At 54.6% G+C, this 13,714-nt stretch overlaps 5 protein-coding genes across 5 annotated transcripts; 3 read left to right on the top strand and 2 right to left on the bottom strand.

The window, feature by feature from the left end:
* Positions 1 to 3,737: 3,737 nt before the first annotated feature.
* Positions 3,738 to 5,156, bottom strand: CTAM01_02808 (uncharacterized protein; the record flags this gene model as incomplete). Its single annotated transcript, XM_060518846.1, has 3 exons — positions 3,738 to 4,051; positions 4,108 to 5,000; positions 5,050 to 5,156. 3 exons carry the CDS (start codon positions 5,154 to 5,156, stop codon positions 3,738 to 3,740), a joined length of 1,314 nt encoding a protein of 437 aa, XP_060386649.1.
* A 1,604-nt stretch (positions 5,157 to 6,760) lies between these two features.
* On the top strand, positions 6,761 to 7,938 carry CTAM01_02807 (ribonuclease T2 family protein; the record flags this gene model as incomplete). Its single annotated transcript, XM_060518845.1, has 4 exons — positions 6,761 to 6,863; positions 6,923 to 7,005; positions 7,075 to 7,349; positions 7,428 to 7,938. The coding sequence occupies 4 exons, from the start codon at positions 6,761 to 6,763 to the stop codon at positions 7,936 to 7,938; spliced, it is 972 nt and encodes a 323-aa protein (XP_060386648.1).
* Positions 7,939 to 8,284: 346 nt separating this feature from the next.
* Positions 8,285 to 9,634, bottom strand: CTAM01_02806 (Sec62 family protein translocation protein; the record flags this gene model as incomplete). The annotated part of the gene is made up of 3 exons (XM_060518844.1): positions 8,285 to 8,488; positions 8,552 to 9,108; positions 9,169 to 9,634. The coding sequence occupies 3 exons, from the start codon at positions 9,632 to 9,634 to the stop codon at positions 8,285 to 8,287; spliced, it is 1,227 nt and encodes a 408-aa protein (XP_060386647.1).
* A 1,452-nt stretch (positions 9,635 to 11,086) lies between these two features.
* Positions 11,087 to 11,256, top strand: CTAM01_02805 (uncharacterized protein; the record flags this gene model as incomplete). The annotated part of the gene is made up of 2 exons (XM_060518843.1): positions 11,087 to 11,125; positions 11,161 to 11,256. The coding sequence occupies 2 exons, from the start codon at positions 11,087 to 11,089 to the stop codon at positions 11,254 to 11,256; spliced, it is 135 nt and encodes a 44-aa protein (XP_060386646.1).
* A 633-nt stretch (positions 11,257 to 11,889) lies between these two features.
* On the top strand, positions 11,890 to 13,601 carry CTAM01_02804 (uncharacterized protein; the record flags this gene model as incomplete). Its single annotated transcript, XM_060518842.1, has 3 exons — positions 11,890 to 11,998; positions 12,086 to 12,886; positions 12,958 to 13,601. The coding sequence occupies 3 exons, from the start codon at positions 11,890 to 11,892 to the stop codon at positions 13,599 to 13,601; spliced, it is 1,554 nt and encodes a 517-aa protein (XP_060386645.1).
* Positions 13,602 to 13,714: the final 113 nt, after the last annotated feature.

Here is a 13,714-nt window from a genome sequence, read left to right as displayed (position 1 = left end):
TGTGGCGGATGTGGTGATCGGAGTCGGGAAGTGTTGGACGGTTGTAGGTAGAGTGGGAGGAGAAGGATGGAGAGAGAAAAGAGAGATGAGGATGAGGTGATATATAGATGAGACGAGAAATCGCTCAGAAAACCCCCGCTAGATATGCGAGTGTATATGTTTGAGAGTGAGAAGAGTCAGATGCTTTACTGCTCAGGAAGTTCCCTGCTGGCTGATGGAGAAATTCTTCTTCCTTCATCTCGGTGCGGCTTGTCGCATTCATATATACTCATGAAGTCCCCGGCCGGGGTGTGTGAGTGTGAGTGAGCCCCCCCCAGACCCAAGGGCCCATGGGGTTACGACGCGACCACGATGATGCGGAGAACTAGCCGGAGCTAGAGAGAATATGGGAAATCTCCAACTCGGCGAAACCGTCGTGCCCAGCATCCACGCCACTTGGCTGGAGGGGGGCACCATAGGCCGTAGACTGAGCGACTAGGCCTGGCTGGATCCGACGTCGTGGTTAAGGTGGAGTTTTTCCCTGGTCCGAACTAGTCGCGTACGACTCTCACCTCGACTCTCTCTTCGCCTTTGGGGCCTACTACGGAATGTTCCCAACGTTGGCACGTTTTCCCAGGCGCACTACTGAGCAACCCAAGTCTACTGTACTCTGTATAGTGCAGGCAACCTTCACAGCATGCGAGAAGGGGGGTGAGATCCACACCACCCTGACGGCAGAGATCTCGCTCAAACACCAGAACAAGCTTCATCGATCAACTCGGTAGTCTCTGTGCTTAGTAGAAAAGCCACTGCCATCGAATGTGTGGCCGGGCTAGGTAGCTAAAGCAAGTGATGGTGCTGATCAACACAGCTAAACTTCGGAGCGCACGAACCCTCGAGTGCTCCAGCCTCCCTTAGAGACAAACTGACAACCTGCAAGCTCTTTAGTCGTTTTCTTGACGGCCTTCTAGACGCGAGACCACGATGTTGATCACCCGGGGCAGGCATACGGTAACGGTTGCAGTAGCAGGAGTGGTAGCGAATTGAGGCGAAAGAGAAAAGAGTCCGCAACTCTCTCTCTCTCTCAGGCCCAAGCAGTCCCAGCTTCGCGCTTCTTTCCGGGCTTCGTACCCACGACTTAAGGTGCCCCGGCACTTGAGGCATAGCTTTTCTATCCAAGTTGCAAAAGTATTCCAGTAGCAAAGCAGCAAGACAGCCGCCAACATGCCTTATCTCGGCCTGGGCAGCGGCAGCCAAGCACGCGAAAGAATGGCAAACCGACCAGGGGGGGCAGGGAGCTAAAGATAAAAAGGCCGAGAGACGCCGCAGAAGCTTGACAGAAGAAGCGTCGCGGGAGGTGGGCGGGCACGGCGGCCCACGCCGCTAGTTCGAATCCCCATGGGCCAAGAGGTCGAGGAGGTTGAAAGGTTCCAGCTTTTTTCGCCCGCAGACACTCAGAAAGGGAGGAGGGAAGTTTGGGGTTTGGGGAAAAGAGTGGGCGCTGCGTGCGGGGGAAGCACCCGAAAAACATAAGCTCGCGTGGAGAACGAGACATTCTCCGCGCGCGGTCAGAGAGAGAGTGGAGGGGGCGGGTACTCTGTACCACAAATTCAGCGAGTATATCGACGGTTCCAACTGTTGACGCGGGGACTGGGGGGGGAGGGTTGGGGCACGCGCGGGGGGGGGACGATTGGCTCGCCCTGTCCGGATCTAGCATGGCGCTACGGGTACTATCTCGCAGAAAAAAGAAGAAGAGACGGTCTAGTCTACTTCGCAGTGGTCTCTGGAATTATTGGGTTGCTCTGCGAGTGGGCTTTAGGATTGTAGGTTAACGGGCATGTATCATGTATGACTGTTGAGGCTTTTTTTTTTTTTTCCCCCTTTGGTGTTTTATTTCGCTTGCGGTGGGATGATGGCGTTATTGAGAAAAACTTTTTGAGCGTAATACGGTTACACACGAAATGTCATGAAGGCGTTGGGAATGAGCAGCAGACACTCGGCCGAATCCTATACGCCGCACGTCTGCTGTGAAGGCAATGAGGCTTTAACATGGCCCCTGCCGGACATCTCTCCGAAGGATCGTGCCATATTATGTGCGTATCACATCAGAAGCCTGCAATATGTCTGTCTTCTCTCTGTAACACCGAGTTGTGAGAATTCTTTATCAAACAACCTCTCTTGGCAAATTGGGGACCGCTCCACCAAACAGCCCTTCCATGTGAGAATACCAAGAAACAACGAAAAAAAAAACAACTCAATGGTGCCATGCATCATGTGATGAGATCATGACCTCGAAGTTGGTCCTCCCCGCTGAAGAGACATTTGGGTCATGCGGGGGATGATGGGACTCTTCTTGCTTCACGTCTGTCGATCCTGGGGTTTTTAGGAACTCCAGTATTCCAATTCTCCAGACTCCTCCAGACTGCAGAACGCGACGACGCAGAAATCTGGAGTCTGGAGTCTGGAGAACAACAAAAAAGGGGACAAAAAAAAGTGGTGAGGTGGGAACTGGGGTAAAACCGTAGACCGCAATCAATGGCCTAGACTCTGCAGTTTCTCACTAAACCTGAAGAGCCCCGTCAAAAAAAAAAAAAAAAAAAACCCCCCCCAACCCAAAATAATGATTTGGATTCCTTGACTCGACTCGCGTACCAACACCCAAAGACTCACAGAAGAAACAGAGACCGAGACTAGCTGCCACCTGACGTAGAGGTAACGCCGAGACTAACGTCCCCTTCCCCACGCGAATCCAGGTGCCGGCGCCGTGGATATTCGGTCCGATGCATCACGCGGGCTAAGACGTAGCTACGCAGTTTAAAGGTAGTAAGTAACAGCTGAGGCAGCTAATGCGAGGTCTGGCCGCCCGCTGCCCTGCCCAGCCCAGCCTGCCGGTAATGGTATGCGTAGTACGGAGTAGCAGCGTACGATGTTCCTCTCGCAAGAGCCTCAGCCGCGCCGGCGGGAGGGAGAGACGCCAGACGCCTCCTTTTTTTTTTTTTTTAAAGCTTCGGGGAAACCACAAAAAAATACCTCATAGATGGATGGGACCAGAGAGTACTGAATCAACGATTTGGATGGGAATGAGTAATGGACTCTGGGATTGCATTATTGCAAGCCCAAACGTTTTGTTGGGATCTAAATCAGAATAATTCCCTAGATTATCGATGCCCAACTCTCATGACACCATCAGGGACACACTTTCTAAGAGAACGGTATACCATCTTTCGTTACGGAGTACTTTGACAACTGGACAGATCTGGGCAAACGACACGAACTGCGACATGGGCGGCTGATGAAGAAAATAAAGTGGCAGCAAGGTTCACCTCGCAATCGACATAGTGTAGTGGAGACGTGAACATTGCTGCCACGCTGGCACGTGGACACGTGAGATTGAACATGGCGACAAGCTTCCGGCTTTGCATCAGTCATGTCGCTAAAGTGTCTTTTTTACCTCAGGTTGCGTACGAAAACATGTGATATGGCATAGCTAGGTCTGTCTGTCTTGCGCTGCTCGAGGCCGGTCTGGGTATTATCCTCCTCGAAACCAAATCCACTCCTCCCCAATTCCTTGCAACTTGCTCCTAACGATACACACTGTATAGCACGCTCTTATCGACCCCCATTAAGATTAACCTCAGCAGCGCGCTCCAAGGATAAGAAAACCACCGTCCGTCTTCTCATGAAATATTATACACGTAAAGCCCCATCCATATCATGAAAAGTACCACCAGCGGGAGAAGCATGTTGATGAGGATAGTCTAGTCGACTGGCTCGCGTAGCATTTTGGAGATGTTCTTGTGCATTTGGGCATACTTGTCCTCAAATGTCCGTTGAAACTTCTCACATGCCGCCCACATGGGATCGCCCTTTTTCCAGTACGTGTAGCAGTTTTCGAAAATCTGGCGCACGTCGGCTGCAAACTCGTCTTCTGTCTGGTACTGATGTTGCGACATCTTGAGCTTGACTGTGTTCAAGTCCATGGGTTTCTTCACCTTGTCAAAGTAATCGGGTACACCATCCTCGGCTGGGTCGACAGGTTCCTTGAATGGACCAACAAGTCTCGTCCAAAAGCCTGTGGCAAGTCAGCTTGTATGCCTACATGTCATGATTCGCCAATGCTTGACCTACCAGGTCCTGATAACATTCTATCAAGCAGATCGGAACAGAACTCAACCTTCTGCTGGGTCGTGATTTCGCCACTTGGCCCCGGAGCAATGCTGCGTCGTTTCTGGATGACGGGCTTTTGGCGGGGTGCCGATGCTGCTGCCGCTACAGCAGCCGCCTTGCGGACCGGGGGAGGTGGCGCGCGAGAAAACGCCTTGTCTCTATTTTGAGACGCAGGTAACGGCGCAGAGGCCCGCCTGTTCTTCTTGGACATGTGTTCTTGTTCTTCTTCACTGTCTTCCTCCAGATAGTGCACACTCTTTCTAGAAGTTGGCTCGGCGGACGCAGTGTCGGCCGGTGCTGCAGGCGGCGTAGGCAGGTTCTCGAGTGAACTCATCGTCACGACCAGCTCGCTCAGAACCTCCTGAGGGAGAGACTTGGCAAACTCGGCTTTCTTGTCGGATGAGCGCATATACTCTGCCGCCCACGACAGAAGGAGCTTCCGAATAGTTGAGCCCTCAGGGGTGTCCTTCCAAACCTGGACAAGAAGGGGAGTGGCGGGGATGTTCTGCGTGAGACGTCTGCACTCTTTCATTGCGTCAAGACTCGTATCGCAGAGACCATCAATACCCAGTTCGTGACCCAACTTCCACACACCAACAAGTGCCTCATAGGACGGAAACGTCTCGGCATCCTCTGAGACTTCTCCAGTGAACAGAAACAGCTGAGCCAAGCCGAAGACCTCCGGTGTGTACTGTGGCAGCTTCACCACATTCTCAATGGCCTCTGAGGCCGCGTTCTGTCCTTTGAAGTAATCGTGGTAGTATTTTGATTTGGCACACAAGAAGTCTCTCTGAAGGCCAAACGGCTTCTGTTCGGTTCCGACGAGGACGATGGCGAACGTTGAGTGTGGCTGACTAGGAGTTGTTAGATCAATGTGCTTGTGACATCAATGTCATCACCTACAGCCATGAGAACGGCATCTCCTGCTCCTCCGTGGGCTCTTGCTTGGCCTCCGGAGTGGCAACCTCGGGGATGCCATTCGAGGCGGCGACCGGCGCTTCGGTTGACATCCTGGCCTGTACGGTGATGTGGATCGACCTAGATGGTGTTAGTCGAGCTGAAGAAAAACTCCGATTCGTGACAGCCACTCAAGGATGTCATCAAGCAAGGATGCATAAAAGTAAATAGGCATATGAGCGTCCAGGTGATGAGAGAGAGAGACTACTTTATAACATTGTCGTCGTTCACGGGAGTGAATCGTCGGCATGAGAGTGAGGTTGTGTGAGTGAATCACAGCATGAGCCAAGCTGTGGTGCCTGTCTGATGCCAATCGGGGTGTATTCAGACGCAGACACGCAGGAAAGAAAATTTCTCGTATACAGGGATGTGAGGGATGAAGACAACTTACAGTGGTGTCCAGGTGTCGACGAATATGATGAGATACAATGCGGAGCTTAATGAACGAGGTAGCTGACGAGGGACAGGTGGTCGAACTGTGGTCTTACAATCGCGGGTAATGGCGACGAAAAAGTGAATAGAATACAACGCAGACAATGGGAGAAGATGTGTGACAATGAGATGGTGTGTTTGATGGCATCCAAAGGATGAAGAGAAAGCGTGTAGTTGAAAATTTGCTCCCTGGGACGTTCTTGCCAGACAGACTCAACCTTGAGAATGAAGCGGGAAGGTGTGAAACGACAGCACCTGCTGTGGCTCCCCGTGACTGTAGGTGGCCTGTGCGGGAGCTTCCTCAGGCCCATTGTTCACGTGTTCCCCGGCGCCCTGGTCCTGCCAAAATTGAGGACCTGGAAAGACCAGCTTACGCCACAGTTGCTGTCACGGTGCACCGCCACTTGACCATGAAAACTAGAAGGTAGGGACGTTTCCATCTCAAGGTCTCTGTAAAACGAAGAAGGTTCTTCCATCACCTCCTGCTCGTTGCTGTCATCGATTCATCAAGGATCTTCGCAATCCTCCGCTCTTGCCCCGGCTGCAGGGCCATGGCTAAGCGAGGTCGACCATCCATCAGTACCTGAACGGAAAGTGCGAGTGCATCCTGTCACGTCCCAGGAACTCGGCTTCGCAATTGAAGGTTGGCAGGCACGCAGGCATGCAGGCATGTGTTGGACTTTATCAGTCTCCTTATCCTCGGAGCTCGCCGTAGTCAACGGCCACACTTCCCAAAAAAGTTGTCATCGCGGACCATTCCCCTTGGTCAACAGACAAACACACCGCGACAGTCAACACGCCTTGTCGAATCGCATTGGCGCTACTGCAAACCACTCTCCCGATTATCGCCCCGCGCTCTAATTGACCTCTCACGTCCCGTATCTCGAGCAGGTGGGAGTGCTACCCCCCACAAATGGGCCCTGGTCCGCCGACGGCAACGACGGCTGACAAGACTGACAAGCACTTTTAACTGTTGGCCAGCTTCCTTTTCAAGTCAAGAGCATTGCCAACATCGCTTCCCGTGTGGAGATTGGAACCTTTTTTTTCAACCATGCTGGCCCCAGCTGGGAAGATAGATAGAGGGGAGACTGTGAATATAAAGTGTCGCGAAGCTGCGCAAGTTGATCCAATTGTCGTTGTGTCGTTGTGTCGTTCCTGTCCCCTTGCCTCCGGTCTCCGTCAACTTTTGTGAGAGAAAACTGCAAAATCAGTCAATCCCCCAAAAATGTCTCGAACAATTGGACTTTTTGCCGTCGTTGGCCTGTTGCGCACGGCCGCTGCCGGCCTTTACCCGGGACTGACCACCGCCAACCACACCTGCGCTCTTGGTAAGACCTCGGTGAGCCCTTGAGGGCCTACGACTCAACTGACGATGCGCGCCTCACAGTCGAACCCATTCTGTCTTGCTCTTGCGGCGCAAACCCCGACAAGGTCGACACTTGCTGCGTTGAGACGTACGGAGGCTTGGTGGTATGAATGAACTCTGTCCACCTCGAAGATGTTGGTGAATTAACTGTGAATTTTTGTGGTGGACAATAGCTCGCGACGCAGTTCTGGAACACCCACACCGGTCTCGAGGCCGAGGGCCAAAAGCTGCCCGCCGACGCGTGGGGCATCCACGGCCTGTGGCCCGACTTCTGCAACGGCTCGTACACCCAGTACTGCGACCTCAGCCGTCAGTACGACCCGGCACCTTCCCCCAACACCACCACCGGTAAGGCGGATGGCACTCCGGTCCCCGCCTGGACCGGCGTCTCCCTGGATGAGTTCGTCAAGCCCTTTGAGAGGTTTGATCTTCTCGAGTACATGAAGAAGTAGGTACCCTCGTTCATGAAGAAAACCCTCGCCCTTCCACAGAGATATATAATCTTACAAAACTGCCCGTATTTTAGATTCTGGATCGCCCAGTACACCCCCAACTGGGTTCTCTGGGCTCACGAGTTCTCCAAGCACGCAACCTGCTTCAGTACCTTTGACGTGGAATGCTACGGCCCCAAGTACCAAGAACACGAAGAGGTCGTCGACTTCCTCGAGACCGCCGTCCACTACTACCAAGAAACCCCGACCTGGAAGTGGCTCGCCGCCAAGGACATTACCCCGTCCAACAGCACCGCCTACTCCCTCTCGGACCTCCAGGCCGCCCTCAAGGAGGGCCACGGCGCCGTCCCTTACCTGGGCTGCTACGGGCCCCGGTACAACGCTACCGAAGCCGGCAAGGGCTCGCTCGATAACGGGTACACCCAGCTCACCGAGGCCTGGTACTACTTCCACGTCCACGGCAAGCCCCAGCGCGGGGACGCCGTGCCCGTCGCTGCTGATGCTAATGGCGGGCGCGTGACGAACTGCGCGACTACGCCTGGTGCTATCTGGTACTATGAGCGCTCTGAGGGTTCGGTCCAATAGGAGCATCATATGGTGTTGAGCATGTGAAAAGCATATAAACATACTAGTAATCAGTAATCTCCTGCTGCGCTGCCATTTCTGAACTTCAGTGTATGATGTGAATACTAGATGCAAAAAAAACCACGTTGAATAACTACGCAGGGCCGATCTAGCTTTTTGTCGTCCATTGAGTTAGCTTAGGAGAGCCAAGGTGACCAAAATGCTATGTACCGAGATCGCCTCTGTCCTTCCCAACCCCACGCGTCAGCTAGTTTGGACGATGGGTATTCTACTCGTACAGTCCCTTCAGCTAATAAAAAATCCCCAACGCCTGTTTGATGCGAAACTGTCCACCTCGAAAATGCATCTACTCCTCATCATCACCAAGCTCCTCCACAGCTGGCGCGACGTAGCCGGGGCGTTGCGCGGGCTGGGATGCAATCTGCGTCTCCGTAGCTGTTGTGGTCGCGGAAGCCGGGAGGGGCTGGCCAGTGGATGCGGCAAAGGTACCGCCAGCGCTCGAGGCGCCGGCAGATGAGGCCTTCTTCTTCTTGCCCTTCTTGGGAGCAGTCTATTTTTTTTTTTGTTAATCATTGTCCAATGGCGTTCATCGCACAGGGAAAGTGGCACTTACGTCGTGCCAGGCCCAGACGGGCTTGAAGCTGTCCATGAATGAGACGTCCTCCCACAGGTTGGGGAACAGCCAAAGGCCGGGAGATGCGACAAAGTAGGTGATGCAGAAGAGAATGACACGGAAGATGGCCATGAGGAAGAACAGGCCGAGCAAGCCCAAGAATCCCCAACTGAGGTAGTAGACGCCGAGACGAAGCTTGAGGGGCCAGAGGGGGTAGCAGACGACGATGAAGATGAGCACGAGGGCGAGGATGGAGTACAGCTTGCGCTTAACCTGGCTGCCCTCCCAGAACCACGCGTAGTACATCTCTTCCTTGGCCTCTTGCTGAGGCTCGATGCGGACGGTCCAGAGACCCTTGATGCGCTTCGTCTTCTTCGGGCCGTGGTCGTGGCCTTCGTGGGGGTCGGTCTTTGTGACGCGCAGGGCAAGCATCGACATGGGAAGAAGCTTAAAGGTGTTCTCGAGAGACGCACGATCGGTGATCTCGGGCAACTCGGGGTTCTTCTTGCGCGCCTTCTCGTAGGCGGGGGACTGGAGAGCGCGGAGCGCACGCTTGACTGTAATACGAATGTCAGGACTGGCTTGAATGACACAAATCACGATTATTCAGTACTTACCCTTGAACATGTCCTTGCGCTCGCCATTGAGAATACAGGTACGGGGCTTCAAATCCTGGGCGCGCAGGAAGCTGGCCAGCGCAAGCGCAACAGGGTTGGGCGGGCCAGGCCTAATGGGCTGCGGCTGGCCCTGCTGCGGCTGCTGCTGCTGGTGCTGATGAGGGTGAGGGTGCTGATGACCCTCGTGGTCATGATCGTGATCGTGAGCGTGATCATGGCCGCCCTCTCCACCTTCGCCGCCCTGTTGCTGCTGCTGTTGTTGCTGCTGCTGACGCATGGCCATCTGCTGCTGCTGCATGGCCTGCTGTCGGAGGTGGTTGAGGAAATCCGGAACACTCATGCCAGCCTTTTGGGCATCAGCCTCTATTTGTCTGCGCATGGCCGCGATCTGCTCAGGCGAAGGCATGGGCTGGCCGTTGGGGCCCATCTGCATAGGGCCCATGGGGCCGGGCATTGGCATCGACATCTTTGAATGTGGGCTAGTGCTCGAAGGCAACCAGTGTTTTGGAAAGACGCGAGGAAGAACTCTGAATGTTCTCTACCAAGGTTGTCGGCGGGATTGGAGGAGTCCGGCGACAATTGGGAAAGAAGCCTGACTGCTGGATCAGTTTTTGTTGGATGAGCGGGAGTTTGACCGTGGGAGCTGCGGTCGTGGGCTGGGTCTTTGAACAAAAAGTGACCAGCAAGCAAGCCAGGTGTTCACTTCTGGTCCAAAAATCCGTGCAGGGGTTAAGGTCCGTCCCCTCCACCCATTGGGTCCAATTCCCGTCCATTGATAGAAATTCGGTAATCTCTTTCTCCGACACCCGTTATCGATAAGCCCGTCAGCCCAAGTGGAAGGTGCTTTGACCACACCCAAACTCAAATGTCCTCTGCATCACAGGCAGGCACGCGGGTTCAAACGGTCGAGCTGCCTTAGTCAGCCATCATATCATGTGACCTCCCTTCGACCCACTATCATGTTATGGATCTTAATGAATCTTATGTCAGCTATCTTACATCAGCAAGACACTTACCGAATCTCCTCTTTTCCTCTTTCCACTGTGGCGGCTCGCCCGAGACATTCTGTTTGCGCTAGAGTAACACGAGCAACTCTGCCAAAGTCTCTCGTCCACCAGTTTTCTTCAGACCAAACGATGACGAGGGACTCCGCCACAGTTCCCAGCAACGGCTTCCCGACACTATTTTGCTAGACTCGAGTCATCACACGCCGGAGACTTCTTTTCTCACGATCCGGCTGGGTCCCGCAACCACTACAGTCAGATTCATCGCGACAGTCGTCAAGTGACGCTGATTGCCCGAGAGGCTTTTATTAGATCCAGAGAAAATCGAGAGGGGCAACTCGCAAGTACTGGGGCAAATGCAAAGCGGAGCGGGACAGAAACAGAACACAACACCCTCTCTTGTTTACCTTACCTTGCATATTGTCCACAGTCGCCATCCGTCGGCCAGCCCATCGGCTTCGCCCTCCCCGTACAACCATCCAACGGCGATGGCGTCCTGCAGTATTAAACCGGAGACATGCTGAGCGACGATGGGAATTGTGACGGCACAACACATCCCCAAATCCGCACGTAGGCTTCCCGCGTTACCCTCCCTGCCACCCGCGGTGCCTTGCATGCAACAATGATTTCTCATTGCTTCCCGTTCGCTCAGGTTGGAACATGTCACTGAGCGACTAGGCTAGGTTTATTGGTTTATGTTTGGATAGACAGTCAGCCATCGCCCAGTGATTGGTCACAGGGCCTTATTAATTGCCCGACTGGAAACACGCACACACGGCGTCGAATTACCCTTCACTTCCCAGGCTTCAGCCCGTTGCCCTGTTTGTCAATGATATTCGACAAAGGTGTTCGTGGGCCCGGCGCCCCAAGAGATGACAAGGGGCGGTGACGGGTAAGGTGTGATGTATCGCAGCATGACGGTTCTTGACTGGCACGAGACCCTCGTTGCCTCCCTCCCCTCCACACCCCTCTGGGTAGCTCTCTGGAGCCCTCTCTGGAGGGGCACTTGTGGCAAGCAACTGCTGGTCAAGCTGGGCAGTCCAGCAACACAGAGCAAGGCAGAGGTGAGACATCGACTCGCTGAGCCATCGTCTTCATCTTACACGACTGGTGGAGCCCTGCAATCTGGTGCAGGATGGTGGTGTGCCGCCAGCCATCCGAATCCGACAAGACCCCAGCTTCCTAAGCGCCGGTTGGCCGGCCGTGTCTGGCCCGTTCTGCAACCCCGGCCTATCAGAACGGTCCGTCTGCATCTTGACTGCACACCTCGCCGACAACTGCTAGGCCCATGTCCCCTCCATGTCCCTCCATCTTCTTCTCAGCTGGACCTATGAAGCAAAGCACTTGTTCAAATCTCTTGCCCAAAGTGGGAATTGGGATTCAAAATGCCTCGACTGCGTGACAAAAAAGACATCAAGTCGGCCACACCCCAAGTGGGTTTTCCTTTGAAATTGCCTACTACCGGTTCGGAACTGTTCGCCTTCCACGACCAAGGTACTTGCATACCTTACCTTGCTTTGCCTCAAGGTCATCCGTACCCATTCTATTATAACTCAATCGGATCGCTCGCTCTCTTGACTCTTGTGCTTTGCCGCCCTCTTTGCATCTTCCCTTCTTTCGTTCTGTCAAATCGCTGGCCGTCTCTCGTTTTTTTGTCTTTTTTACCCCCCCGTCTCCAGCAAATGTCCGGCATGAAGCTATCTGTAAACCAGGTAGTATGAAGGGTCTGAGTGGCATACTTGCAGACGCCTATGCGACATGGCTTTCGCCCCTCACAAACTGCTGCGCTCCATTTTCTGACTCCGTAGAAGAGAAGCCGCGTCAAAGTGAGTTGTGCTCTTTGGGTTCCTGGTAGCAATACACACAAAAAAATATCCAACTGCCGGTGGGACTAACACGCACACTCCGCTTAGACACCTTTGACATTTCTGAGAAACTGTCACCACCACACACCGTAACCCGCAACCAGCCCGTGCCCATGCCGCCGCCTTTTGCTGGGACAACAATGCAAAGGTCAGCCGGACCTCGTCCGCAGCCGCAGGGGAAGTCGAAAGGAGTGAAGAGAAGTTTCGCGTCGCTCCGGGAGCGGTTCTCTGTGAGAAAGCGATCTCGCTCAGACTCCTCGTCCCCCTCATCGCGCCGACTACAAATATCGGCCCCCAGCAACTTTCGCCATCTGCATTCAGAGTCCTTTCAGTTCCCCCAGTATTCGAACCTCCAGCACGTCGGCCGGACCCCGCCACCGCGTCCCATGCCGCGACCTCGCCCTTCTTCCTTCAGGCCGCTGGAGCTCAGCATATACGTGCACAAGAGGGAGCTCTCGCCGATTCTGCCGCACTTTGACATGCTTACGCCGCCGCCGCGGCCTGCTGCTCAGGTCCATGTCCGGCCGAATCCCGACGACGATGTATTCGGACCTTCGCATGAGCCCAACTATTCCCCCATGTCGTTCCATCTGCCCCGGAAGATGTCGGCGTCGCCATCCACCCTCGCTACCATGGCCAGCGATACGCCCCCGAAAATTCCGCCAAAGTCGAGGGCCCGGTCTCAGACGTCATCCAGCGCGAGCGCAGAGAGGATGAAGGAGCGGATTGCCGGAGCCATGCTTGAGGTCGACAAGCTCCAGCGCGAAATCGAGCTAGTCATGGAGCGTCAGAGCATCTACGCCAGCAGCCGGCCTTCGACTGCCCATTCGATGGCACTGACAGCGCACGGTAAGCTCAGACGATACCAAATTTAGCACTTTTTCTCACGCGTGCGTTGTAACTAACAAAAAGGCTTCTAGACCTGGAACCCATCCCCACGGTCCCCGCCCTCCCGCCATCTGCACCCTCTTTCGCCGAGCGCCTCAACCCCGGGGCCGAGCGCCCTCACACGGCACCACCCCGGCCGCCGGTGCACATTCCCCACCGCGGCATGGCCTTCGCCGACGCATCGGCCGCCTTCATCACCCCACCCCCGAGCCGCGGCAGAGAAAGCAACCGGCCGCCGCCCCCACCCCCACTACCCCTCGTCCTGAGACCCCCCCTCCGCAAGAAGAAATCATTCTCCCGGGTATCCAGCTGGCTTTTCCCCGGCGGAGGCAACGCAGCAGAGCAGCATAATAATCACCACGGACGGAGCATCAGCCACGATTCCATCACTAATTTTCCCCGCCCCGTCAAGGGCCGCGAGGGCTTCTACCAGTGTGTCCATGCGCCGCGGGACAGGCGCACGAGCGTGGACACGGCGTCGACTGTGTCGACGTGGGAGGAGTCGGACGACGACACGGGAGGAGGCCAGACTGTCCCGACGACGACGTGGTCGCCAGGCAGCACCCTCGCCACTAGAGCCGAGGAGCAGCAACCACCTCTGGAGCGCGTCACTACGTTTGGGAAGGAAAAAGATGCCGGTGGTCCTAGAAGGACCGGCTTCGCGGCGGTGTTTTGAAATCTTGGGATGAAGCGGTGGTTCTTTTTTTCTTGGTTTCCACCTATTTTCTTTCTTCTGCATGATACCAACGGTTTTTATTGGGAAAGAACAAGATACCATGTTGTAAATAT

Source organism: Colletotrichum tamarilloi (assembly GCF_030869305.1).
Source record: "Colletotrichum tamarilloi strain Tom-12 chromosome Unknown Scaffold_6.1, whole genome shotgun sequence".
Taxonomy (NCBI): Eukaryota; Fungi; Ascomycota; class Sordariomycetes; order Glomerellales; family Glomerellaceae; genus Colletotrichum; species Colletotrichum tamarilloi.
The sequence above is the reverse complement of the archived record's forward strand: the minus strand, read 5'-3'. Positions and strand labels throughout refer to the sequence as shown.